Raw genomic sequence first — 27888 nt, forward strand, 5'->3', positions numbered from 1 at the left:
GTTGATAGAATTTCCATTATTGTTTTTAGTGGTTGTTGACAAATTTTTTTATAATTCCTTGACAAATTTTGAAAAAAATAAAGGTGCCATCGGACAATCTCCCAAGTCCCATGGTGTTTTGTAAATAATGATCCTGTGGATTTACAAGCCTAGATGCCAACACCACTGGGCAAAATAATCTTTAAGTTCACGGTAGACATGATACGCTAGAGATTCTAGAAGAAACTGAAGACCCTCATCTCCTCTTCCTGTTCTGACTCCATCAATAGCTCTCTAGTAAAAAAGTAATTACATTGAACAGCCAATAGACAGGAACTCCAGGCTCCTAAAATCACCCGTGAGCAGGGGGTATGCATGACACTGAATCCTACAGGATGTCTCTGTGCCTACTTGGGAGGTTGGAAAGGTTCTAGAAATCTGAGCCAGCCAGATAAGCATCAGAGACAGTTCAAGTTCTTATTCTACCTGATGGTGTTTAACTGGAATTCAATTGTTATCAAAATGCTTATATTGGAAAGACAGCACAGTGTTTTTCCTCTTGGTATTTCGAGGTTCTACTGAGCTTCCATCTGTAGAGCCCTTTCTGTTCACACCTCATCTCTTTAGCCCTGAGACCCTGTTTTCAAAGGAAACTCCCCTACCCATGAAGTCATATGTCCCTAGGACGCAGCTCTAGAAAGTCTGTAAGAGATTACTCACCTCCAACCACTCATCCAAAGGAGCAGGATGAGTCAGTGTTCCCTAACTGTAACACAATACCTGAGGTGACTGATGAATTCACAAGGAAAATATTTATTTTGCCTCAGTTTTGAGTTCCCAACAATGATTACTTGTCCTTACTGCTTTGGTCTGCAGTGACAGAGAAAACCACTAACCACACAGTAGCTGGGAAGCAGAGGGAGTTCATGGTCCGACATCAACAGTACACCCACCCGAGGACTAGACGATCATCCCCTAGACTGTACCTCTTCAAGTTTTCACCACCTCACAAAAGCAACAAGCTGTGGCTTAAGAAGTTACTACCCAGGCCTTTGCAAAAACATTTCAGATCCAAACTCTAAGAACAGCAGGAGGATGTTCTAAAGGTGGGGGTTTCCGACTCTGAAGTGCAAACACTTGACACTCCTTGCGTCTTTTTTTAAGCATTCTGAAGAACTGGTTCTCCTGACGACACAATCCATTTTCTACCACTTGGTTTCTTTAGGAGCATCATTGTCTTCGTATTAAAATCCTGGGGGACTGCTACTACTGTGTGTCTGGACTGCCTGAGCCCCGCCAGGACCACGCCCATTGCTGTGTTGAAATGGGCCTCAGCATGATCAAAACCATCAGGTAACTTGTTATCTCCTCTGCCGTGCTCGTAGCCTCAGTGAGTGTGAGGAGACATATGGCCGCATTTGTCCTTTGCTGGAAATTTTGGAGTGTGGTTTTAAGCTTGCCTTATTTCACAAAACCTGCATATCTGTTGATTCTTGCATAGAAGTTAATGGATCTACTGGTCCCTTGTTTAATGGTAACATTTCACTTTCAGGCAGTAGTGCAGGAACTCTGATCATAAATGTTCTTGTGGGGATACTGTTGAAAAGATAAGCAAATACTCTTCAGAGAGCACAGCAGGAGAGATGGGCAATGCATACACAATTTCACTGCAGTACAGTAATCTCTGAATAAAACCCAAGATTTGGGAAGGCTAAAAGGAAGACCTGTTAATTCAGCTGCTATCATGGAAATGCCCATGGTGGAGAAGATATATAAGATGTTGCTTGAAATATATTCTGCATAGACATCAGTAAGATTCTGGAGACAGAGCAGGGACCTCTGAAAAGCAGATAGGGGTGTATACAAATCAAGATACACTGCAACCTCTGAGGCCTGAAGTAAAAGGAGTGATGATGATGGTCTATTGAAGGGTACAAGCCAGAGCCCACAGGGCCTTGGTAACAAAGGTGTGTCTTCAAGTCAACTAATATTGGCTTTTTGTGTGTGCTGCAAGTACTTTTAGCTTTTTTCGACATTCTTGTCCAGAGTTCTAACTAAGGGAAGGAGTTTGGGGATTCTAGAATTAAACCGTATGGCTTTGGGACAAAAGCTCATCACTGCCAGAATTCCCACCAACATTCTAAAATGGATACAGAGCCTGTAAATGTTACATTTTCGCACACCACTGGAAAGAAAGAGAGAGGAGAGGTGTGTGTGTGTGTGTGTGTGTGTGTGTGTGTGTGTGTGTGTGTGTTGTATATCTAAGTGTGTGTGTATGTGTGTGTTTATGTTTGAATGACACCCAAATGCTCTCATGAAATGTAGTACAGAAGCCTGGGGGGGGGGGGGAAATTCCTCATACCGGCAGATAGGGCTTTGAGGTGGAAATAGAGTAGACCAAGCAAAATCAGTATAAGCAGAGTTTGGCAAAATGTAACTCCAAAGCTTGAAACTTCTCGCTGGGAAGTTCCATTTGAATTAAAGTAAGAGATTCCATAGACAACTCCACTTTCCCAAAGGAGAGGGACAAATCCATAGTAGCCCAAAAGCTGGCAAAAACAATTTCTCTGGGGAAAGACAGTGAATTTCTTTTATTTTTTGTTTTTGAACAAATGCTTTGATAAACTCCTGGTGTTGAGAGCATATTACTTTTTAAAGTTAAGTGACAAAGAGGGCCAGCCTGTGTGCTGTTTGTGGGCTGCAGGCCTTTCTGCTGGACTCTGCATGCCACGGAACAGCAGAGGCATCTGGTGGAGAACATCTGTCAGCACAGTCAAAGGAGTGTACGAGATGCTGGAGCACAGGTGGTGGACAATCAGGGAGATGCTGAAGTCTTGGGTCTGAGTGGCTTCAGACCAAATCTGTAATTCCTTCCTTTTCTGGGCAGTGTTATATTTTTGCTTTTTCATAAAAGGAAGGAGTTTGAGGATCAGGAGCCAAGAAATCCTAGATACCTCTTCTCTCCTTTGATTCCAGATCTAAGATCATTCTACTATCTGACCATGCTTCTTGGCCTTGTCATAGTTCACTGCCCTAATTTCTAGGCTGTTTGATTCAGAGGTAGAAGTAGATATATAAAAATGCTGCAGAAGAACCATATATATATATATATATATGTGTGTGTGTGTGTGTGTGTGTGTGTGTGTGTGTGTGTGTGTGACTCTATGAAAGCTACCACATTGCTATGTCAGTAAGAAATAAGAAACTAGAATCCTTCTAAATCTCTTCATTTTTTTTTCTATCAGCAAAAACCCTATGTTTGTCATGGTAGTAGCTTACCTTCCATGTCTTGTATCACACTATAAGAAAATTGAATGAAGGACTAAAGAGATGGCTCAGTGGCTATGAATGCAAACTGGTTTTATAGAGGTCCAGAGACATTCTCATCGCAGTCACAATGGGTTGCTCATAACTACCCTTCGCTCCAACTCCAGAGGATCTGACAACCTTTTTGGCTTTTTCAGACACTTGCACAACACCCACCCCCAACATACAAGCACACACATGGACACAGATGTGGATACAGACATACACACATTGTTAGGTATTAAATTCCCAGTTGCTGGGTTCCTCCACCACCAATACAACAAGCCAAATCAAACGGAATTAATAAACCCAGATTTAATGAACAGGGCAGTGCAAAGCAAAGCAAAGCACTCCTGTGACTCTCAGGAAGGCGGGAGACAGAAGAGGAGAGCAAACATGGCAGATCTACGGGCCGAGTCTTGAATAGCCCGTAGGCGTGGTCCCAGGCATCTCCTGGGGAGGAGACTCTGATGGCAGACATTCTAGGAGGTGGATTCTGAAACAAAGCAGCTCCAGGGAGCTGCTGCTTGGTGTGCTGAGGAATGAGTCTGGAAGAACCCCAAAGCTGGAGATTCCAAACACACATAATTTAAAATAAAATCAAATCTTTGTTCAAACAAATAAAATTATACAATTACCACTTACTTCTATTCCCATCTAACCTTCCCTTCAAGCTGTCTTTGAATATCAACTCAAAAAGTTAACAGTGATCATGATCAAATTTAAGGAACTTTTTTATTGATTTTTATTGAGCTCAACATTTTTCTCTGCTTCCCTCCCTGCCTCTTCCCTCGCCCCTCCAACCCTCCCCCAAGGTCCCCATGCTCCCAATTTACTCAGGAGATCTTGTATTTTTCTACTTCTCATGTAGATTAGATCTATGTAAGTCTCTCTTAGTGTCCTCATTGATGTCTAAGTTTTCTGAGCTTGTGGTTTGTAGTCTGGTTTTCTTTGCTTTATGTTTAAAAACCACCTATGAATGAGTACATGTGATAATTGTCTTTGTGCCCATAATGTTGAGAAGAGGGAATGAGGGATCGTCAGTGTATAGTATTTTGCTGTGAGATTAGTGACAGAAACTGAAGCTTCCACCAGCCCAAGTAGACAGAGAGACTACAGATGTCAATTTTGTTTGTTCCCTGTCTTCTGTACTGCAAAAGTTCCCACCCTTAAAGACTGGAAAGATGAACCAATAGGCTCTAATGCAAAGTTAACTTTATGCCGGACTTCAACAAATTAACTGTTCACTTGGAGACTTGAAGCTTTGGACTGAAAACAAGTACCAACTCTGATGTTTTAATAGGTCTGAAGAGAGGCAATGGAACAGGCACCCAGGGAAGCAGAGATCTCTGCAACCAAGCAGATATGTGATGCTCATCCTGTCAGCCAGCCAATAACTCTGAAAGCAAAACGTTTATTGAACATTTCTGTGTTGTCCTTGTGCCAAACTCTGGAGATCCAGTTGTGACTGACTGCTCTATCTCTAAGCCTTTGTTCTGCATGAGTATAGAGAGACCACTTGGATTTATTGACTATAAATTGAAGAAGTCAGACCAGACATCCCTGAAGTCTCTATTGGTTCTGAGAACCTGTGACTTATACCTCCATAAACCTCAGAGCCAGTATTTATTAAATATACTGCTGACATACCGTAAGACTTTCTATTTTGATCTTAAGCAGAAGACATGCTGTAGAGACGCCATTGCAAAGGAACTGAGCCTGCTCAGGTCATACTCATTTCTCTTTCGGCAGAGAAACTTGTCCCTGGTCCTTTTGATGGCTTATTTAAGCTCCTTTCTGGGACGTTGGAGTTGGACAATGAGAAGCAAAAACTTAGATATGTTGAAATGATTCAAGGGCATTCTCTTTCATTCATTTATTAAGTACCGCTTCTACTTCCTCGGGAATAGACACATTGGTTGCATATGTTTTTAACTGCATGACTCAGAGCCTATTAATACCCAAAGAACTACTTGATTATAATGTAGGAGACTTGAGGTCCAGCATTAATTCTTCCGTTAACAAGAAACTGTGGCACTGAGGAATGAACAGGAACGCTGGATTTAGGCAAGCTGTTGTTGTAATTGGCTCAGGCTTCTAGAATCTCACTCCTATTGACAAATATTTCACTCTGGGAAACAGCTGCTGAAAAGATTCACCCTTCAGTGTGTGTAGAACAGCATCCAAGTTACTAGCTTTATGATGAAGGGATTATTCTTTACCATCTATCACTTGCCTTTGCTGCATTTGCTTTATTCTACCTCAAAATACTTGTCTCGACAACTGGAAAACACATGTGTGTATGTATATATGTATGTACGTGTATGAACTTCACATAAATGTGATACACACACAAACATGCAAACATTCGCACTCAGCTATAAAAAAGAACCGTCTGTCATTTTTAGCAACATGGATAAGTCTGAAAGGCATTATATTAAATAATCAAAGTACAAATGCTGTAGGATTTCATGATTGTGGTATCTAAGCAAGCTGATTTCCCAGAAGCAGAGAAGAGAGCAGCAGTTGGAAAGCTGTAGTACAAGGGTGGAAATCTTCAATTCTAAAAATAACCCTAAAAGACCTTGTACATCACTGCAACTGCAGTCAATTGCATACTGTATTCTTGAAAAATGCTTATAGAAGTTTTCTTATAACAAAAATGAAAACTACATAAGAAAAAATATTCCAGTTAGCTGGGTTTAATCATTCCACAATCTATACATAAAAGCAATGTTGTATACAGTAAGTACATACAATTTTGCCTGTTAATGAAAATAAGAAATAAAATATAACAAAACTGAAGCATTCACAGTAGGCAAGAGCCAAGACAATCAAAGCAATTGAGGGAGAACTGGATAAACACCTCAGTGGCTAAAGGAATGAGAGACAAAACTCTATATAAAGTTATAATCAGACCTCCAAACATGTACTGTGGCACCAACGTGCCCACGCTCACATATAACACACATAATAATAATAACAGTAGTAGTAGTAGCAGTATTCAGAGCCAGGAAAGCAAGAGCTCCATAGTTCCAACTCCTCTCTTTGCACTCTTATTTGAGACTAAGGAAAATAGAACTATAACTTTGTACCCTTTATTCAAACCATTTTGATACTTGTTTTCTCCGTCTACCCAAGCTAAGGTAGCAGTGGTTGCCACCTTGTGTTCCAAGGTGTCTCTAGAAGATGGGAAAGTCGTGGTGAGAGATGTGCACATGTGGTTAGAAGTGCCTTCTTGGGTTCTTGGTGTCCCCAGACTACATCCCTGATGCAGGAGGATTGTTTGGGGGGAATATCATTCAGAAATAGTCCTTTCCTCTGGAAGATTTTCCAAAAAAATGGGTTTCCTGATTTGGTGCACAAATCACCACCTCCAATCCAACTTTGTATTGACCCTATGCAGGCAGTTCATGGGTTATTTTGTTCCTAAAACCATGTATAAAAGGAAATTGGTCCTGTATATTTATTGGCAGATGATACTTAGGTTTTGTACACATGTAATCAAAATATGTGACTATAAATTCCTACGGGTTCCAAATAATAAAAAAACAATTTCATCTTTCATCTGCCGTTTCTGAGGTATCTGCATAGCAGGTCTTTTAACAAAACAAAAAAGTATTCCCCCCTTGGAGACAGAATCACGAAGAATGAGCCAACATAACCATCAAGAGTGATAAAAGCTGTAAGTGTGTATGTATGTGTATGGATGCATATGTCACATATGTATATGTATATAGAAAAATGCATACACGTATGTGTTTACATGTGAGAGTGAATATGCATATATGCCCTATATGTTTATGTATATATTGTGAGTGTGTCAAGCAATAAAGAAAACCTATGTGGTTATCAGCATTCAAAGCTCAACAATACAATTAGTACAAGAACCATTAGGATATACGTTAGGCAATGTGAAGTCACAGGTATTATGCAAAAATGACAGAATCTAGAACAGACATCAAAAGATAGCTGTGTATATGAACCACTTTCTTAACAGTTGACTCTATGTGATGGAAATAGTTGAGAAGTACTTTTCTACCAATTTAGGAGCAAGATGAACCTGACATAAGGAAATTGCCATAAATAATAGGAAAATATAAAAATATTAGAATCTAGGACCTTAGATATTAACTAAGAAGCAATACTTAAACGTGTATCTTGATATTATAATCATGTTTTAATTAACATTATTATGAGATTTTTGATCAGAATTCCACTGCATTAAAGGTGTAGTTTGTTTCTAGATGTGATTGCAATGAACATTCCTTAAAAGGAAAGTGATTTGCAGAGCACATGTTGCATGATGTGGATAGTTCTATATTTGCAACAGCAGACCTCATCTGTTCCCATCTCTTCCTCTTACTAGATGTGTGACCACAGATTGTGACTTAACTTAGAGCCCCATGGCCTGCCATGCAAAATACAGATCAATGGATTCCAACAGGAGTGTTCCTTTAAAACCCCAACTAGGTAGACAGGTGACATGCATGTTGTCATAACAGAAAATCTTTTAACATTCATCCTATTTTAAACTCTATGTGTGTAGGGATATGCACCTTTGAGCATAGGTACTTGGAACATCTAGAAGAGATAGTAGGGTGCTCAATAGTAGAATTACAGGCAGTTCTAACACAGGTGCTGGGAACTGATCTAGAATCTTCTTTAAGAAGAGTATGCACTCTTTCTAGTTCCATCCATTTGCCTGCAAATTTTAAGATGTCATTTTTTTTTTACCACTGAATAGTTCTCCATTGTATAAGTGTACCACATTTTCTTTATCCATCCTTAAGTTGAGGGGCACTTAGGTTGTTTCCAAGTTCTGGCTATTATGAATAATGCTGCTATGAACATAGTTGAGCAAATGGCCTTGTGGTTTGAGTGTGCACCCTTTGGGTACATGCCCAAGAGTGGTATTGCTGGGTCTTGAGGTAGATAATTCCTAATTTTCTGAGAAACCACCATACTGATTTCCAAAGCGGCTGTACAAGTTTGCATTCCCACCAGCAATGAAGGAATATTTCTCCGATTCCATATCCTTTCCAGCATAAGGTTTCATTAGTGTTTTTGATCTTAGCCATTATGACAGGTATAAGATGATATCTCAGAATAATTTTGATTTGCATTTCCCTCATGGCTAAGGATGTTGAACAGTCTCTTAAGTGCCTTTAGGCCATTTGAGATTCCTCTGTTGAGAATTCTCTATTTAGATCTGTACCTCATTTTTAATTGGATTATTTGATATTTTGAAACCATCCTGAGTGAGGTAACCCAGACACAAAAAGACAAACACAGTATGTACTCACTTATAAGTGGATATTAGACATAAAGCAAATGATAACCAGCCTACAGTCCACAATCCTAGAGAAAAGAGGAAACAAGGAGAACCCTAAGAGAGACCTACATGGATCACCCTGGGAAGGGGAAGTAGACAAGATCTCCTTAGTAAACTGGTAGTGTGGGAGAAGGAAAGAGGGCGGGAGAGGAGTGGGGAGGAGACAAAAAGGCTGAGAGGAGAACAGGGGGGATCAGGAAGGTCACGTTGGGTAAAAATAGAGAGGGAGAGTAAGGAAAGACATACCTTGAAAGAGGAAGCCATTATGGGGTTAGCGAGAAACCAGACACTAGGGAAATTTCAAGGAATCCACAGTGAAGACCCGAGCTAAGAATCTAACACTGCCCTTCCCCCATAATGACTACCTTAATTGTCATCATACAACTTTCATTTAGTAACTGATGGAAGCAGATGCAGAGAACCACAGCTAAGCGCTGGGCCAAACTCCTGGAGTTCAGTTATAGAGAGGGTGAGGCGATATGAGCAAAGCGAGCCAAGAGCAAGATGAGGAAACCCACAGAAACAGCTGATCCAAGCAAGTGGGAGCTCACCGACTCAGAACTGAAGCTGGGGAACCTACATAAGACCAAACTAGGCCCTCTGAATGTGTGTGACAGTTGTGTGGCTTGAGCAGTTTGTGGGGCCACTAATAGTGGAACCAGTGTTTATCCCTAGTGCATGAACTGGCTCTCTGGAGCCCATTCTCTATGGAGGGCTATTTTTCTCAACATAGATACAGGGAGGAGGGCCTCGGTCCTGCCTCAAGTGATGTGATAGACTTTATTGACTCCTCAAGGGGGGTCTTGCCATCTCTGAGAAGTAGATGGGAAGTGGTGTGGGGAGAAGGTGGGGGGAATGGGAGGCTGGGAGGGAGAGGAAACTGGGATTGGTACATAAAATACAATTGCTTTAAAAATAAAGATAAGGGCAGAAGAAAACCAAAAAAAAAAAAAAAAGATGAGTCTAGACTGTTAACTCCTGTGCCACAGGTCCAGCACCACAGAAATACTTCTAATAGACTCTTGCAGATGGGTCTGAGTTGGGCGGCAGAAAATTTCCCTTAACACAGTTACAAAAGTCATTCCTTTATCATGCCTTCTAGCCAACACTTTTGAAATAAAGAGAGTTACAAGAGTTTATTGAGCATTTAGGGGATATTGAACACTGAGGAAAAGGTTTTGTGTATGTTAGCTCCTTGTGTCTTCATAAAAAAAAATCCCTCGGTGTTCAGTGGGAGTGGCAGGTAAAATATTGACACACTTTATATGTCTACAGCATACACTGGTCAGGATGGTCAGAGCCACTGTCAGAATCAGTGTCAGCCACAGGCAGGCAGGTCTCCTGAATGGCCTCTTACCAACTATTGGATGTCTAGAAAAAAGTTCCACTTGGAAAGTGAGGGAAATAGTACACACAGAGGTCAGATAATGCCTCAGAATCACACAGCTAGTCAGTGGCAGCACAAGATTGCCAATCTGGAGGCATCCATAGTCATAACCAATATGCTGCCTGCCTCTCAGCCCTACGTGTATCACTCCCGACTCTCAGAATCTGCCATTAATACCTAAAATATCAGTTAATAGCTAAGGAGACTTCATACCCATTCCTGAAGAAAATAGCAGAACTAATGTTAATGGAAAAACTCAGTAAACACCAAAGAATAACATGAGAGTAACCCATAATCAAAATAACCTCACAGCAAATGCATTCCATTGAAAACACTTGACTTTAGAAACAAGCACTTAAGAGCTAATGGGGGCAGGGGCTGAATGTAGCTTTATTCCTAATGAAGCATTCAGTGCCGTCTCATGCATGTCTGTTCATAAAAGTTAATTAATTAAAATAGGTTTAGATAATAGCTTCTATTACATAGATTGAAAACTGACTCCAGATGGATCCTTCTGACATACCCTGGGTCTATTCTGGGGATGCTTAATAGCTGAGGAGATGCCAGAATTGACTCTGGGCCCTGTTCTCTGTGTTACTTTTATTAATGATCTATAAAAGGTGTCCTTGATGAATCTAAATGAAATTTGCAGAGCAAAGTCTTTTCAGTGCAATTGCTAAAAATCCACAGGAATGACTTCAGAATACCAAGTAGAAACAGCATTTTCCAGTAGTTTATTTAGAGCAGAGGTCCTAATCCTTGTGGCAGGGTTGCTCTGTCAAGCCATATAGTAGGACAGGGACTGAAAGGCAGAAATTATCACATTTCTCATCACTTAAGGAAGAATGTCAAAGTGCATCCCTCAGCTCCCTTTCCTTTCTCCCTTTCTCTAATTCCCCTTCCTTCGTCTTTCTCTTTCTGCTTTTACTCCTTCTCCCCTTTTTGCTTCCTCTTTCTGTTCTTCTCTCTCCTTTCTCTACAGCCCTCTATATCTGTCTGTCTCTCACACATGTGCTTTTTCTGTGTGTCTTTCTCTCCCTTTCACCATAGCTCCAAGTCCCTTTCCTCATCCTCTTTGCAAACATCACTAAATATAGCTGCATTGTTGATTTTCTCGTTGCTGTTATGAAACACCTAGCAGAATGCAGCTGAAGGGAAGAGCGGTGTGTTTGTTTTGCAGTCCATCATGTCTGGCCAAGCATGGCACCAGGAGCATGAAGCTGTTTGTTCTCCCTGGGCAGATAAAGAAGCAAAGAGAGATGAATTCTGGTACTTATCTAGCTTTCTACTTGTTATTCAGTTTGACATCCCAGCTCAGAGGATGATGCCACCCCCATTCAGACATATCCCTTCAGATAATCCTCACTGGAAATGCCCAAACCTGTGCCTCATTAATTCCCTGGGCTAGGGGCTGCCTAATCTAATCAAATCAATGACTGAGATTAGCCATCTGAACAGCAGTCATAAACCTGCTCTCCCGTTAAGATGCAGTCATTTGAATGACATTCAACACCTCTCTAGTACTTATAATCAACAAAAGTAATGATGAGGGACCGTTCATCTGCAGGTATTACACTGAATAACCTTCACCCTTCACACCTTACTTCAGTTATGAGAAACTATTATTTTCATCAGTGTCCAGGTTGGGATTTAATGGGGATTGCATTGAATCTGTAGATTGCTTTTGGTAAGACTGCCATTTTAATTCTGTTAAACCTACCTATTCATGAACATGGGAGGTCTTCCCATTTTTGATATCTTCTTCAATTACTTTCTTCAAAGACTTAAAGTTTTTGTCATACAGATCTTTCACTTGTTTGGTTTAGAGTTACCTCAAGATATTTTATGTTATTTGTGGCTGTTATAAAGGGGGTAGTTTCTCTGATTTCTTTCTCATCCCATTTATCACTTGTATAGATGACGGCTACTGAACTTTTTGATTTAATCTTGTCTCCTGCCACATTACTGAAGGTGTTTTTCAGCTGTAGGCACTCCCTGGTAGTTGTTATCACTTATGTATACTCTCATATCATCTGCAAATAGCAAAAGTTTGACTTTTTCCTTCCCAATTTGTATCCCCTTTATCTCTTTTTGTTGCCTTATTTCTCTAGTTAAAACCTCAAGTACCGTATTAAATAGATATGGAGAGGACAACCTTGTCTTGTTCCTAATTTTAATCACTTTGAGTTTCTCTCCATTTAATTTGATGTTGGCTGTCAGCTTACTGTATATTGCCTTTATTATATTTAGGTATATTCCTTATATTTCTAATCTCTCCAAGACCTTTATTATAAAGGGGTGTTGAATTTTTTCAAAGGCTTTTTCAGAATCTAATGAGATGATCATATTATTTTCTTTTAGTTTGTTTATATGGCAGATGACATTGACAGGTTTTCATATGTTGAACCACCATTGCATCACTGGGATGAAGCCTTCTTGATCATGGTGGATGATTTTTTAATGTGTTTTTTGATTCAGTTTGCCTGTATTTGGAGCAATTTTACATCAATCTTTGTGAGGGAGATTGATTTGTAATTCTCTTTCTTGGTTGCATCTTTTGTGGTTTGGGTATCAGGGTAACTGTAACACCATGAAAAGAATTTAGCAATGTTCCTTCTATTTCTATTGTATGGAACAATCTGAGGAGTAATGGCCCTAGCTCTTCTTTGAAATTCTGGTAGAATTCTAAACGAAAACCATCTGGCCCTGGGCTTTTTGGTTGGGAGATTTTAATGACTGCTTCTATTTTCTTAGGGGTTATAGATCCATTTAAATTGTTTATTTGGTCTTGATTTTACTTTGCTATGTGGTACCTATCCAGAAAGCTGTCTTCCGTGTTTGTTTGTTTGTTTGTTTGTTTCATTTTCCAATTTTGTAGAGTACAGGTTTTTGAAGTATGACCTAATAGTTCTCTGGATTTTCTCAGTGTCTATTGTTATGTTTCCCTTTTCATTTCTGATTTTGTTAATTTGGATATTCTTTCCCTGCCTTTTGTTAGTTCAGATAAGGGTTTATCTATCTTGTTGATTTTCTCAAAGAACCAACTCTTTCTTTCATTGATTCTTTGTATTGTTCTCCTTGTTTCTATTCTGTTGATTTCAGCTCTCAGTTTGATTCTTTCCTGGCATCTACTCCTCCTGGGTGAGTCTGTTTCTTTTTGTTCTAGAGCTTTCAGCTGTGCCATTATGTCCCTAGTGTGAGATTTTTCCAAATTCTTTACATAGGCATCTACTTCTATGGACTTTCCTCTTAGAACTGCTTTCATTGTCCCATAAGGTCAGGTATGTTGTGCATTCATTTTCATTGAAATCTAGGAAGGCTAATTTCTTTATTTCTTCCTTGGTAATTCAGCTGAGAGTTGTTCAGTTTCTATGAGTTTGTAAGCTTTCTGTAGTTTGTGTTGTTGATTTCTACCTTTAACCCATGGTGATTCAATAAGATACAGGGTGCTATTACAAGTTTTTTTATATGTTGAGATTTGCTTTGTGATCAAGTATATATAGTCAATTTTAGAGAAGGTCCCATGAGGTGCTGAGAAGAAGGTATGTTTTTTGTGTTTCAGTGGAATTGTCTATAGATGGCTGCTATGTCCATTTGAGTCATAACATCTATTAGTTCCCTTGTTTCTCTGCCAAGTTTCTGTCTAGCAGACCTGTACATTGGTGAGAGTGGAGTGTTGAAGTCTCCCACTATTAACATGTGTGGGTTTAATGTATTATTTAAGCTTCAGTAATGTTTCTTAAAAAAATGTGGGTGCCCTTGTATTTGGGGCATAGATGTTCAGAAATGAGACTTCACATTGATGGATTTTTCTGCAATGGATATAAAATGTCCTTCTCCATCTCTTTTAATTAGTTTTAGTTTGAAGTCTATTTGTTTAGATATTAAGAAAACTATATCAGCTTGCTTCTTAGGTCCATTTGATTAGAGAATCTTTACTCAAGCCTTTACTCGGAGGTAATGTAAGTCTTTGAAGTCGAGGTGTGTTTCTTGTATGAAGCAGAATGATGGATCCTTTTTGCATATTCATTCTCTCAGCCTGTGTCTTTTTATAGGTGAATTAACTCCATTGATATTAAGGATTGTTAATGACTAGAGATTGTTAATTCCTGTTATTTTTGGTTTTGTTAATAGTGGTGGTAGTATGTGGGGGTTTCCCTTCTTTAGGTATTGCTGGTGTGAGATTATTTATTGCCTGTGTTTTCATGGATGTAGCTAACTTCCTTGGATTAGAAGTTCTGTCTAGTACTTTCTGTAGGGCTCAATTTGTGGATAGGTATTGTTTAAATCTGGTTTTGTCATAGAATACTTTGTTTTCTCCATCTATGTTGATTGAAAGTTTCTCTAGGTCTAGTATCTTGGCTAGTATCCATGATCTCTTAGAGTTTGCAAAATGTCTGTCCAAGACTTTCTGGCTTTTAGAGTATCCATTGAGAAGTCTGGTGTAATTCTGATAGGTCTGCCTTTATATACTACTTGGCCTTTTGCCTTTGCAGTTCTTACTATTCTTTCTTTATTCTGTATGTTTGGTGTTTTGATTATTATGTTGCAAGGGGACTTTTTTCTGGTCAAGTCTATTTGGTGTTCTGTAAGTTTCTTGTATCTTCATAGGCATGTCCTTCTTTACGTTAGACAAGGTTTCTTCTATAATTTTGTTAAATATATTGTCTATGCCTTTGAGATGGAATTCTTCTTCTTCTTCTATTCCTATTATTCTTAGGTTTGGCATTCTCTTAGTACCCCAGATCTCCTGGATGCTTTCTGTTAAGACCTTTCTTTGGATTTAACATTTTCTTTGACTGATGAATCTATTTCCTCTACTGGATCTTCAAGGCCTGAGATTCTCTCTTCCGATACTTGTATTCTGCTGGAGATCCTTGCATCTGTAGATATGTTCATTTACCCATATTTTCTATTTCCAGAATTCTCTTGGTTTGTGTTTTCTTTATTGCCTCTATTTCAGTTTTCAAGTTTTGAACTGTTTCCTTCACTTGTTTGAATGTTTTATTTTCCTTGACTTTCTTTAAGTAATTTATTGATTTCTTCCAATATTTCTTTGTCTTTTCCTCAATTTCTTTAAGGGACTTTTCATTTCCTCTTTAAGGGCCTCTATCATTTTTATAAAGTTATTTTTAAGGTCGTTTCTTCTGCTTCACCTGCATTGGGATGTTCAGGTCTTTCTGCTGTAGGATCGCTGGGTTCTGGGGGTGCCATATTCCCCTTTATATTGTTCAATGTATTCATAAACTGACTTTTACCCATCTGTTCTTCTAGCAGGTGTAGTTGGTGCTTATGCCTATAGAGACTGTTCTTTTAACTGATGTAGGTGGTGCTTGAGCCTATAGGGGCTACTGATGTTGCAGGGGATGGTTGGCTGAGGGGAGGATGATGAGATCAGTGGGTTTGGGTTGCAGAATGGGTCTGTGGGAACCAAGTTCAGTGGGTGACAGAAGGGCTGGTGCAGCCTGCCTGCTGGTCTCTCACTTGCTGCCACTCACCGTGCCCCCGTGTCTGTGCTCTGTGCGCTGGCACCCAGTTCGCGAGCTTCGGGCAAGGGGCCTAGAGGTTAAAATACACAGACACACACAGACAGAGAGACAGCGACATGGGTCATCCTTGAGTTCCTCAAGAATGCCCCCTTTATTGTGTTCAGGGAAAGATTATATAGAGATAGCCATGCCCCAGCCAAACCCACCAGAAACCACTCTCCTGCCATCAGGAACTACTGAAGGTCTCGTGCTCAGAGCAGCTCTAGGCACTCAGATCAGGGGATTACAAGAAATTCAGGATCTGGGGTCTCACTGCTCCCAACACTTCTTGAGGTTCATTTTCATCATTGTAGAATGCTGCTGGTGATGGCATGAGATCACTTTAAATATTGTACATCTGGACAAAGCCCTCAGCAAATGTAGCTCTCCTCCATAATGAGCTCCCTTCTTTTTCCTCCTCTTCTCTGGAGAGTTAAAGATACCATTTCTCCCGGGCACCTAAAGTGTAGTCAGATCATAGTACTATGTGTAGCTCTGCCCAGTTGACAATTTACCTAGGTTGGTCGAAACTCTTCTGATGTAAGTAGAAAAAAAACAGCCCTCATTTTAGCAAGAAGGGCTAACTAGAATCATCAGGTCATAGCTTTGTATTGGTCTGACTGTAAGCATGTAATTAAAAACTGGTATCTTTAGAGAAACTAGTAGCTAATACTGACTGTCCAGCATTAACCAGGCTAACCATTCCCTTCATGTGATCTTATGAACCATCTTTAGAGCTCTGTAAATGCCTCCTCCTCCTTTCCATTAAATCTGTGAACAGAAGCTCAGAGGTTAGCAGCACTGTCCTAAGGCCCATGGCTAGTAAGTAGAAAAGTTTGGCCTTAGCTTCAGTGCATATTTCAATCCTCTCAGCAGGATTAAGGAAGCACATGGGCTAATGAAAGTTCAATGTCTATCCCAGACTCAAGGAACAGATGCCCTACACCCCATAGTAACACGCTATGCCTTGCCCAAGTTAGTCTCTTCATGCAACCATTTGTTTAGTAGTAGAGTACACACCATTCTTATCATGTCACTAGCACCTTCCATAGATTGACTAATATCTTTTAAAAGGAATCATTGAATGCGCTTAAACAGAAAGGAAAGTTCTAAAGCTTTACCTTTCACCATACAACTGTACCATTTCCTCTTGCCAGTTCAATCACAAGAAACGCCCTCAGTAGGCTGCTTGTGGACTGTTTTATTATTTGTCCACAGAATTATCAAACAGTAATAGTAGCTATTATTATTACTAAGAGGGTTTTATCTAAAATCAGTCTTGAATAGAAGCCTAGCATGAGGAATAGACTCCATCATGCTCTAACAGAAGAGAGCAAGTTTGGAGGGCCACACCCTCTCCCAATTATCCAGCACTAAGACACCTCCGCAGTTCCTCTGGACTTTTAGATTCCTTTTGAGACAGCCACAGAGCTGTGAAGCAAGAACAGTGAGCTGTGCGCATAATGCAATAAGCACTTTTGAGCACAGATGATTCCTGTGTGCTAAGTGTTAAGGTGCCTGCCTTCAGGAGCTTCAAGTCACTGCAAAAGACAGAAGGTGCAGATGTTGAAGATACAGGAGAGCTGTGATCATTGTCCCTTCATCATGGCTGACTGTACACAGCACAACACACCTGGATTCCTCTATGTAAGAGCTGAGCAGGTGCTGGCCGACTTCCTTTTTAACTCTGAGAAGACCCACAGACCTCCATCAAGAGCTGCTCTTGAAATACCGTATTGATGGGTCTTTGGAAAGAGGGTCTATGCTGTGCGTTATCCGTTACTTTTGCATAGTTTTATTCTCAGCTGTATTCAAATCAAATCCCAGACAGAACAAAATAGAGGCAATGCAGTAAGGAAATATTAAGTGCCCTTATGACTTTCATCTTCTAGAAGAAAATGAAAATATCTCTCTTTTCATTAGGACACTCCAGTGCATTCCTGCATAGTGTTAATTACCTAATGACATTAGCACAGTGTGCTGTATAGTACACCCTTATATTTGTCGGTGGAACACTTTAACATCTGCTACCCCCTTTGAGGTTCACAGTAATGCAGGCACAGCCTCATTTCACAAGCAGCGAACCTCTAGGTCAGCCCAGGCTATCTTCCCAGGTGGTCATACCAGGCAGGCATTGTACTTTCTTGCAAAGAGTCTCTGCAGGGCTGGTTTAGTGCTGGAATCCTGCTTTCCAACTCTGTGGCTACATGAAAACTCACTTGCTTTCCTGACTGCAGCACCTTCATCTGCAACCAGAAAACAAGCTGTCCTTACTATTCCAAGCACATAGTTTCTCTCCCCACCCCCATCCCCGCCTCTCTCTCTCTCTCTCTCTCTCTCTCTCTCTCTCTCTCTCTCTCTCTCTCTCTCTCTCTCTCTCTGTCTTTTTCTCTCCCACTTAATCTTAAATTGCAGAGCAACAGAGAAGTAAAATTTACCAAGGGAGTGTAGTCAGTGAGATGGGCAGAGTAAGATGCAAACTCATTAGACTGGCGTTAGCACACATGATACTAACCCTTAAGCCATAGCAACAAGCATGTAATGAAAAAAATGTAAACATAGACAGATGGTTGATCAGCCAGAATAGTATAATTTAGGCTGAAATAATTGTGCTACATAAATTACATTGGTTAAATGGTCATGCAATGTTTGTTTGCACCCGTTGAGATCTTATCCAAGAACAAGAGGTAGAACCTGTTGTCTCATACCTAAGCATGTTTATCACAAATGTCCTCTGAGATCCCTTGTCCAGGAGCAGGTGAGGTCCCTGACCCTGTAATAAGGAAGAAGGAGAAGAACCAGCAGCTGAGGGTATTCAAACAACATTGCAGCCTTAAGAATGGGTAGCCTACAAGGTGTATCTGCTCTGGGAACAAGATATGGGAAGCTCAATTGTGGAGAAAATTCTTAGCCTTGCTCAGAAATCCTCAGTTGGGAACTGTAACTGGGTGATTTCAGCAGGAATTCCCCAGTCATTTTTGCTAGATGTTGGAAGCACGCAATTGGGTATTTTGCTGCCTAGGTACTGTTTGTTATCTGTTCTTTTACTCAAAAGCCTGACCTGTGGGGAACTCTCTCGGCTTTCCCCAGTGTTCTCAGCTGGGAGCTCCAACTGACTACCTTAAAGGGATTTCTCTGGGTGCTGTAAGAACCCAATATGATGATATTATCTAATTGCTACTTGCTAGCACTTCTTTTATTTATGCTTAGTAAACTCACTCTTCCGCGGTCAAAAGTCTATCTATAGAAGAATTTCCTTCAGACAGAACATATATCTATTTGATTTGAATAGCAGATTTTTTTTTCACTCACAATTCCTATCTGTTATGGTACAGTAGAAAATGGAAAGGAACAGTCCATTGTCCTGATCCAACTATCATAGCTAAGAAACTCTATTTCATTACAGGCGCCCCATCCTTGTCTCCTGCCTCTTACTATCTAACCACCCCCTGTTACACAATGTTACCTAGCCTTGGGAATACAAGTTGTATGGTAAATGTGTCAATTGAAATGAAGAGTGGCAGGCAATTAATGCTTGTTGAGAGAAAGGAAAGCGGTCTCACCAAAGACAAATCCCTTCGGATAGGCTAACAAGTCTAAGACTCCATCTCTAAACACATGCGAGAAACACTAAATAAACGACCCTTTAAAACATGTCTACAGTTCAAAATATTTTGTTCTCCCAGTTTTTAGTGAGAGCAGTGAATTTGAATCATACAAATAGCCTTCAGGCTAGAATAGAGTTGCAGCGTAAGAAACCCTGAAAATATAACTAAGTGAAAATGCATTTCAAATACCTCATCTGCCAGACACCAGAGTTGGTTTACACTGTTGAGTAAGTGTAAACATATCTGTTTACTGTTGTGGTGGCATGGTAGAGTGGGGGCTGCTTTTCGTTGTTTGTGCCTAACATTGAAGGGATTGTGCTAGTTCACATCCCTGACCCAGAAATAAAACTTGAAACTCTGAACTCAAAGTCGGGTTTCTAATGAATAATAAATAAAAAGAAATGTGTATTGCCATAAAGAAAAAAGAAAACTGTTAAGCCTAGCCATCATCAGTCAGACCACATAGAATCCGCAATACCATAAGGCCAAAGGTTCGAAGTTTAATTAATTTTATACTACCCAGCATTAAAGGCTATCAGAGCTATATCTGTATCTTGCAGAGATAGCTAGATCTCACAGACTCACAGTCTTGGCTGTCATGGAATTAACAAGTTAGAACAAAGTGGTGTGTAAGTCTGTCAGGTAAAATTTCTTCTACCTTGACATCCATCAGTTAGTCTTACAACCTCCGTAGAAGACAAGGCATTTTTATATCTTTAGTAAATGGGTTCATATTACGTCAGCAAAGCTCTTTATTTTGAATATCATTCTAAGCTGAGTTGCAGATATTCTGTGCAAAGATTTAGATAAATTATATAGCTTTGGTTTGACAATAAGATTCCTGTACGTGGAAATATTTCCAAACTTCCACTTCCAAGTGTTCTCTTCAGAGCAATGGAGTCATTTAAAGGTTCTATGCTCTCTCTCGCTCTTTTATTTCTAAACCATCAGACTTGGTCTGAAGTTTAAATTTAGATGGTTTTTCTCAAGTATTTCCAAGAGGGAATATTAACGACAACATTTTATCACAAAAAATAAAAAAACTTACAGCACTTGTCTTTTTACCAGAGAAAAAGGAAAAACCTTTACCTTTGTTTGACAACTTTTTTAAAGTATTATTGAGGGAAAATAGCCATCATATATTTTTATAGCAATAAAAATTTCAATTTATGTATTCTTTTGAAATATCATATTCTACTCATTGAAATTCTGCAGAAATATCTTTTATCCATGAATTAAAATTATCTAAGTATTCTGAGAGTGAAAAAGAGATAAACACTTGTACCTGGAGAATGTCCAACCCTGACTACATCATCCTCTTTGCTCAGGCTCCTTCTTCAATGTCCACAAAAGACAACTCAATGTGGACTCTATACATTGCTAAATTGAATCTTAGTAAGCCCTTTCAAAGTTAAGACGTAAAAACATTGTAGGAAAGTCCAACATTTTTCCTGATTCTCCAGAAATGAATTAGATGGGCCCTGGGTTGTGAGTCCTATATTTCGGAGGCTATTACTTTAAGGAATAAAAGAGAAGGAAAGAGTTTGAATCATAAAATTATGGGGTGATGCGATCATCTTTTTATTTGTAAGGAATAGCTGGAAGCCATATCCAACAGCAGAAGTGGGGACCTCAGACTCTGTATGAAGCTTGATTGAAGGAGAATGTTCACAGAGGCTCGATGAGAAGAAAACCAGAACACTTCTGGTTGGGAATAGAACATGCACTGAAGTACAGCGCCCACAATCAACCTCTTTTATTCACAGTTAGGTACAAAAAGTGCTGGTGTCATTTCTAGAAACAAAGGTTACAAAATAAGCTTTGGGAGCAGGTTACTAAGAGCATTAAAATGGCTCAAATCTAAGGGTTTTCAGACAAGAATAGAATTTTTCCAGTTATTGGGGACCTCAGAAAGCTTCATGGAAGAAGTGGCATTTGAATAAGTAAGAGGTAAATTTATGGAGTAGACAGTTCTGGTTCTGCCACCTCAGTCCAGTGATGGTTATCATGGCCTAATTTGTATGTCTCCATGTCTCCATTCATCTGTCAACAGGTATGTGAGATCCAGAACAAAGCATGATGTTGACATGAGAATTGGAATCCACTCAGGCTCTGTGCTATGTGGCGTGTTGGGTCTGAGGAAGTGGCAGTTTGATGTCTGGTCTTGGGATGTGGACATTGCAAACAAACTTGAATCTGGAGGGATCCCTGGGTAAGCAGAGCAAAGCCCTTTTGTTGCCTAACTTTTTCACTGTCTAATATTGTAATTCCAGGTTTTCTGTGTACAGAGTTCAAAGATTAGGAATCTAGGAAGCCATTATTCAGGAGGTCAGATATTAAAGCAGCATACAGTACTGGCCTGAAAATTCTAAGGAAATTGCTCAGAGATGGCAAAGATGATGAGGCAGTGAGGCTGGTGAACTGCTTATGCCCATGCCCTGTGAAGCACTGTTTCTTTGACTTGTCTACATATTAGATTCACAGCCTGATAGAATACTCATGACCAGACCTGACGCTGGTTCATCTAAAGTGGAGTCTTTGCAGGATCAATTTTCAGTTTTTAAATCAATTCTAATGGGCAGCCAAGATTAAAACCTCTAGACCGCCAATGTGTGCATGAGTGTAGGCTCCATTCCAAACTGTCAGTGCTTTCTTTGAAAACTCATCTGCCTTCCAGCTCTGGTTGGCAAGACTAGTTGGTACTGAACCTCCGGACACAGTAGTTTCCTAGACAGCAGAACTGAAGTAGTAACACAGATCTTTAGGGTTCACCCTCAGAATTTCCAAGTCTGTGTGTCTGGGCTGGGACCTAAGCAAAACACCTTTCTAACAAGGGTCTTAGTAACAGTGATATAACCAGTCTCCACATTATAAAGATTGTTGTTGTTGAGGTTTTTTGTCAAGTGGCACAACATATATAAAATCCTTCCTCCACGCTCAGGAGCCTGTATAACTGTGGTTGTAGTGGTTAATTATTCAGTCAAAAGATCCTAGAGAGATCCTGAAACAAAAGGTCCTTCCGCTAACACTGCTACCATAATAGGGCAGAATACATTCATTGTCCCTGGACCAGTCTTAGCATCTACAGAAGGAGAAAGAAAAATAAAAGGGGATAATAAAAGAAAAGGGAAGAGACAAAGGCAGAGTGAGGAAAGAGAGAAAGGGAGGAGTAAGAAGGATATGACTGTTACCTGGGCTATGGCAGGAATCAAATCGTATAAATAAATTCATGAAAACAAACAACTCCCTTCCTACAGCAAAAGATAGTATTGAGGTAAGGAAAACATTACAAGGTTGTTGGATTATATTTACTATCATAACGATCATGATTATGTTACAAGAAAATGTCAGGTTTACCTGGCAGGCATCACATGTGAGTACTCTCTGAGCACAGATTCAAGTCCTTAGAGGAAACAAAGTCACTGGACCATCGTGTCTGAAAATGCCTCCCTTCAAAACTCAGAGTAGCAGTGAAGACTTCCAAAAAGGAAACATAAGAACCCTAGTTTCTATCAAAGGCATCCCAATGTATAGTGATCAAAACCTTGATAGATGTATTGCTATGAAACGGAGGCTAAGATCCCTCTATCCACTAAAGATATAGCACTCACTTAACACAGGCAAAGATCCATCCCTCTGAACACAGTGCAGATTGATACAATGTAACATCCAGGTGAAATGCTGAGAGAAGCTGGTATTTCTTATAGTTATTTTAAAAAGGAAATCAGCCATCAGACTTGACAAAATCCTCCTAGGAAGCTCATTTTCCCTAAGAGAAAAAGGCAGTGCCTTTTAGTGTTTAAATCTTAACTTGATCTTAGAGAGCAGCTCAGGGCTCCTGATTTGTGGAATATGAGCTTCAGTGCTTCCAGGTAAAACGCTGTGGAAACATTTTGAATTCATCAAGCATGTGTCTCAAGAGAACCCAGGCTTTCTTGCATTTGCTTGATTATCTTGGAAGATGTGGAGAATACCCCCTAAATGGGCAGAAATGTATCATCTGTGCTTTTGTTTGTTTCTGCGATGAACTATTCTTCCCAGAAAGCAGGAATTTGACAGATAGGTTAATTAGCCAGAGGAGGAAGGAGAGGACGTACTGAAAGTACAAGGCATTCTTTAAAATGCTTAAACTTAAAAATGAAAGAACTCTTCATAGTTTATTTGAATATATTGCTTCTGGAATCGCAAAACCCAAGCAAAGCATTATGCATCCACCATATTCATCCATTCACTCAGGGGAGCTTGGAGTCAGGTTAGCAAACAGTTAAGTCAAATCTGGAAGGAGGACACATTTAGCAAGTGTGCAATCACATGCTGAATTGAGAGAAATGACAAAGGCTTGAATTGCTGGAGGCAGCATGGGGGCCAATACTGAAGGCGTGTCTGACAATGTGCTGTGAATGGCAGAATCAGTGACAGAGGCCTCATTCAGATGTCAGCCTGCCTCCTGTGAGCCTTAAGAAGACACGGGATATACCACAGTGAGATCACAATGGCATTTTTAAGAATATTCTAAATAATTTGAAGTCTGTGTTTTCATTGCTCCAGCGTTCTGTATAGCGTTTTGACTACTTTACACAAATCAGCCCTTGTAGACTCACAATGACATTGTGAGGCAGGTCTATGTCCCTGGCCATGTTTATGGGTGACAAATGGACTGAGAAAAGTTAAACAATTCTCCTCCAAGTCTTCTAGCTAGAAAATGGAAGAGTTAGAATTAGCAATCAAGAAGCAAAGTCCTCGATCATAATTCCTTTACTATTCTTCACACACCACAGTAAGTACCTGACTTAGACAACTTGAGAAGAGAAAATATCTTCCATCCAGATAAGGAATTACAGCCTGAGGCTTGTACAAATCGTGTCTGATCCTAATAAAGTCACATATTGTTTCATTTGAAAAAAAAGATGAAAGAAACTTGGACTGTGAGCTACGTGAATTACTTAGTTTGTGAGTGAGCCTTGACCACCGACAGCTTGTGAATTCCATGTTACTCTCTGCTCCTCTGGATACATATTAGAGGGGAAAATCACATCTTCCAGTGATTTTCTAAAAGGGATAATTCATGTATCCCTGTAGACATACAAAACTGCACCACGTAAACGGGTTGGAGAAATAAGGTACAGATATGTACCATGTGAAGTGATTGGGCAAACTCTGAGACAGTGAGGAGGCCATGGTCTAAGATGATTTAACTTTAATCGAAATTCAAGAACATCTGCATCATTTACTTTTCCAGGATAGCCAACACCATTGAAAGAAAGAGAGTGTGGACAGTAATAGGAAAAGCCAAAAGAGACTCTTCACTCTGCCCGGATATCCATCAGAGCCATTTGTGTGAGGTTATGGTGTCCTTAGATGAAGGATTTCTAGTTTTGTTTTTGCTTTTCCCAACGTTTCTGAGGGGGATAAATTTGTCCTTGAGAATGTCTTGTAGCAGTGTCCTATGCCCAGCCCTAACTGGGCAGCATGAGCTATTATAATGATCCCTTCTCTGTACACACAGGAGAATTCACATTTCCAAAGCCACCCTGGATTGCCTCAACGGTGACTACAATGTGGAAGAGGGCCACGGTAAAGAGAGGAATGAGTTCTTGAGGAAGCATAATATAGAGACCTATTTGATTAAACAGCCTGAGGAGAGCTTGCTATCATTGCCTGAAGACATAGTCAAGGAGTCGGTGAGCTCCTCAGACAGGAGGAACAGTGGGGCAGCCTTCCCAGAAGGATCCTGGAGCCCAGAACTGCCTTTCGACAACATCGTGGGCAAACAGAATGTAAGTCCTTCTTCCTTCTTCTCTTAGCAACAAGTCCCTGCCTGAGTGCATCTCCCACCAATAGCCTCAGACAAAAGCAATCCATCTTTAACCTTTTCTCTACTGAGCACCGTAATTGAAAATGATCAAACAAATTTCCTCAGGACAAGATTAACCTATGTGTGCAGTTTGGGGAAAGGGCAGAAACACCACATTCCTGACACCCTCTTACTTTTTTATGCTATAAATAAAATGCCCTGTATCTACCCCCAAAAAAGGCTCATATCAGAAAAAGTCCAATGTCATTAAAAATGATTAAGCATATGAGAATGACCTCCTTTAATCGGTAGTCCTGAGTCTTCCTCTGAGATTCAAAATCAGGAAGGTTGCCTTGATGGGGAAATAAAAGGGGCAACACTGGATGGTGCTGGGGCTGGGGGTGCTCTAGAGAAACATGCAGTTTTAAAACCACTGCTGTGATTCTAGTTTTCCATAGCATGAATTTGCTTCTTATATGAAGGAAACAGTTACAGAAACAATACAAAGGGAACAAATCATTAATAATCAGAATTACTTTTTAAAATTATTTATTCAGGTATCTGTATCACATTAATTCAGCTCCGAGAGCTACCGCAGAGATGAGGTTTGACCAGGCTCAGACCCCAGATGGAGAGCACAAGTCAAGCCTGGAGCTCCCACTCAGAATATCTGATGAGCACTTTTCCTTTATCGTCGATACAAAGCACTTGCACTAAAAGTTATGTGAAATGGTCCAACTCTACCAGAATGTTAGAAGCAAGTGGGAAAACCCTGTGTTCAGGATTTATCTGTTTCGAACACGTTCCAAAGTCAAACAAAAGTTGAGAGTGTTGTGTAGAACAAACCAACAGTATTCGGGTTTTATAAAGATATTAAAGGGTGGTTTCTATTTTTAGTTGTTTTGTTTTTTTTGACAGAATTTCACTGTGTAGCCTCAGCTGGCCTGGATCTTGCTGTGTAGACCAGGCTGGCCTCCAACTCACAGAGATCTGCCTATCTCTACCTCCTGAGCGTTGGGATTAAAGTCGCACACCACCATGGTCCATGGTGATCTATCTTTTACACCCGAAGACCTGAACATTTCTCAGTAGCCCCTAGATTGGAGACACGTGTCTGTGAAAGCCACTTTAAATGGAACAGGTTAAATGCTGAAAGGCTTTGCTCTTTCTTGGAGAAAAGTGGGGCACTCTGAGGCCAGGTTAACTTTAATTCCCTTCCAGTTTTGTGGGAAGGAGTTATGAAACAATGCATGTGCCAGATTCTACCAAGAAAAACAGAAGACTGAACTGACCCAGCAAGCCTTGCAATGTTTACCCTTAGGCATTTACTATTCTCTTATGAGTATTTAATTTACCCACAAAATAATATTATGCCTACACAGTTCATCAAGATTCCAGTGCCTACTACTTTTCACCCCTAAATTGACATGCATGTTACAATCTTCTATAAGTTAAAGAATGGTACATAAACCTTTTGGAGTGTATGCACGGCCTTCTGTTTCCTCTGCCTATTGTGAGCTGGAGCCCAGGTGCTGCTTTTTATAGAGAAGGGTGTATCTGCATCCTTACCTTGACTTGCCTTGGTAATTTCATATTAAATTTTCTTTCCTACTTGTTTTGATTTTTATCTTTCCGTTTGGTGAACTACATTCAAGCTAGTTGTGGAGAGTTGGAATAGTTCCTCATTGTTCTAATATCACTTTGCTTCTGCCCTTGCTGCTAATAACTGAGAACCAAGAAGGGAGAAATGGAGATGTGTGTTTTCATTTCATGGCTGACTGACCTGGGAAAATTTTTATGAGGAATTGAAACCTTTCTTTCTAATTTTCTAATTTGGATGATATCAAATGGTTACTATAGAAGATATCAAAGTAGCCAATATATTTGTATTTTGTAGATTTTGCACAATGCCTTGGTTTTGCTTAGATAAAACTTATGCGACCCATCTTCTGTGGGAATAATTTCAATTTATGTTGACGTCTTAATACTAAAGAGCCAGGAAATGGGTACTGATCTCTGAATAAGCACGAGTCACTAATGACATGTTGGAAACTATTGAACCGATTAAAATTATCACAACCATTCAGAGTTTATACTTACACTTAACTCTAGAAATCAGTGAGCCATATGCTCAATTCGGAGACTTAATGTGTCACTGGAAGAGATCAAGATTGTCTGGCTGAGTCTACACCATGCCAAAATACTCAATCAGTTCCACAAGACCCAGGCAATCTAGTGTTTGCAAAATATAGATAAACCATACTTAGGTTTTGTTGGGAATTTTCCAGCCAAATTGGCCAGATGTTTTGACTTTTATTGATTCACAATGTGTGGTTAGGACTATTTATAATAAGATTATATAACTATGTCAAATTCCGTGTTTCTGTATACAGCAGGTGTTCATGTTGCTAAATCCTCACATATCCATTCAATGGGGGTTAATTCAACATCTATTGCAATGCCAACTATGGGGAGAAAGGAAGAAAGAAAGAAAGAAAGAAAGAAAGAAAGAAAGAAAGAAAGAAAGAAAGAAAGAGTTAAAAATGTTTTAGAGATAAAGTCAGTAAGTGTTTCGTATATTTCAGGAAAATAAGAATTACATCTGTTTTTCTCACCGTTATTTGGTAAGATAATATCTGATAAATCACATGGTGTGATTAATCGTTTCAGTAGACGAATGAAATGGTAACCATGGATAGTGAAGGAGGGAAAGTTGGGAAGTGAGAAAAGCAGACCTTGAGGAATACTGTTAGAATTCCCACGAGGAGGCAGCTAACGCAGCAAAGCAATCAGGAGCCATCTGGGGGCACCATATTGTAGAGACTCAGAAGTTCAGCATTCTCAAGTGAGGGACCATCAGCAAACCAAAGATAACCAGCTGTTCCAATAATGTGAAAAGTCAGAGCCGCCCATTGGAATTGGACTGAAAAACATCACTGGCAAGATACAGA

The 27888-nt window shown here is 39.9% G+C and overlaps 1 protein-coding gene across 3 annotated transcripts in view; it reads left to right on the forward strand.

Moving 5' to 3' along the window:
* Adcy8 (adenylate cyclase 8) overlaps positions 1-27888 on the forward strand; it is a 202269-nt gene that overhangs the window by 89625 nt on the left and 84756 nt on the right. For all 3 annotated transcript variants that reach the window (XM_075960905.1, XM_075960906.1, XM_075960907.1), the window contains exons 5-7: positions 1205-1332; positions 21197-21355; positions 24650-24920. In XM_075960905.1, coding sequence (XP_075817020.1) covers positions 1205-1332; positions 21197-21355; positions 24650-24920 — 558 coding nt within the window. The remainder of the gene's footprint in view (positions 1-1204; positions 1333-21196; positions 21356-24649; positions 24921-27888) is intronic.

The sequence above is a fragment of the Microtus pennsylvanicus genome, chromosome 2 (assembly GCF_037038515.1).
Source record: "Microtus pennsylvanicus isolate mMicPen1 chromosome 2, mMicPen1.hap1, whole genome shotgun sequence".
NCBI lineage: Eukaryota > Metazoa > Chordata > Mammalia > Rodentia > Cricetidae > Microtus > Microtus pennsylvanicus.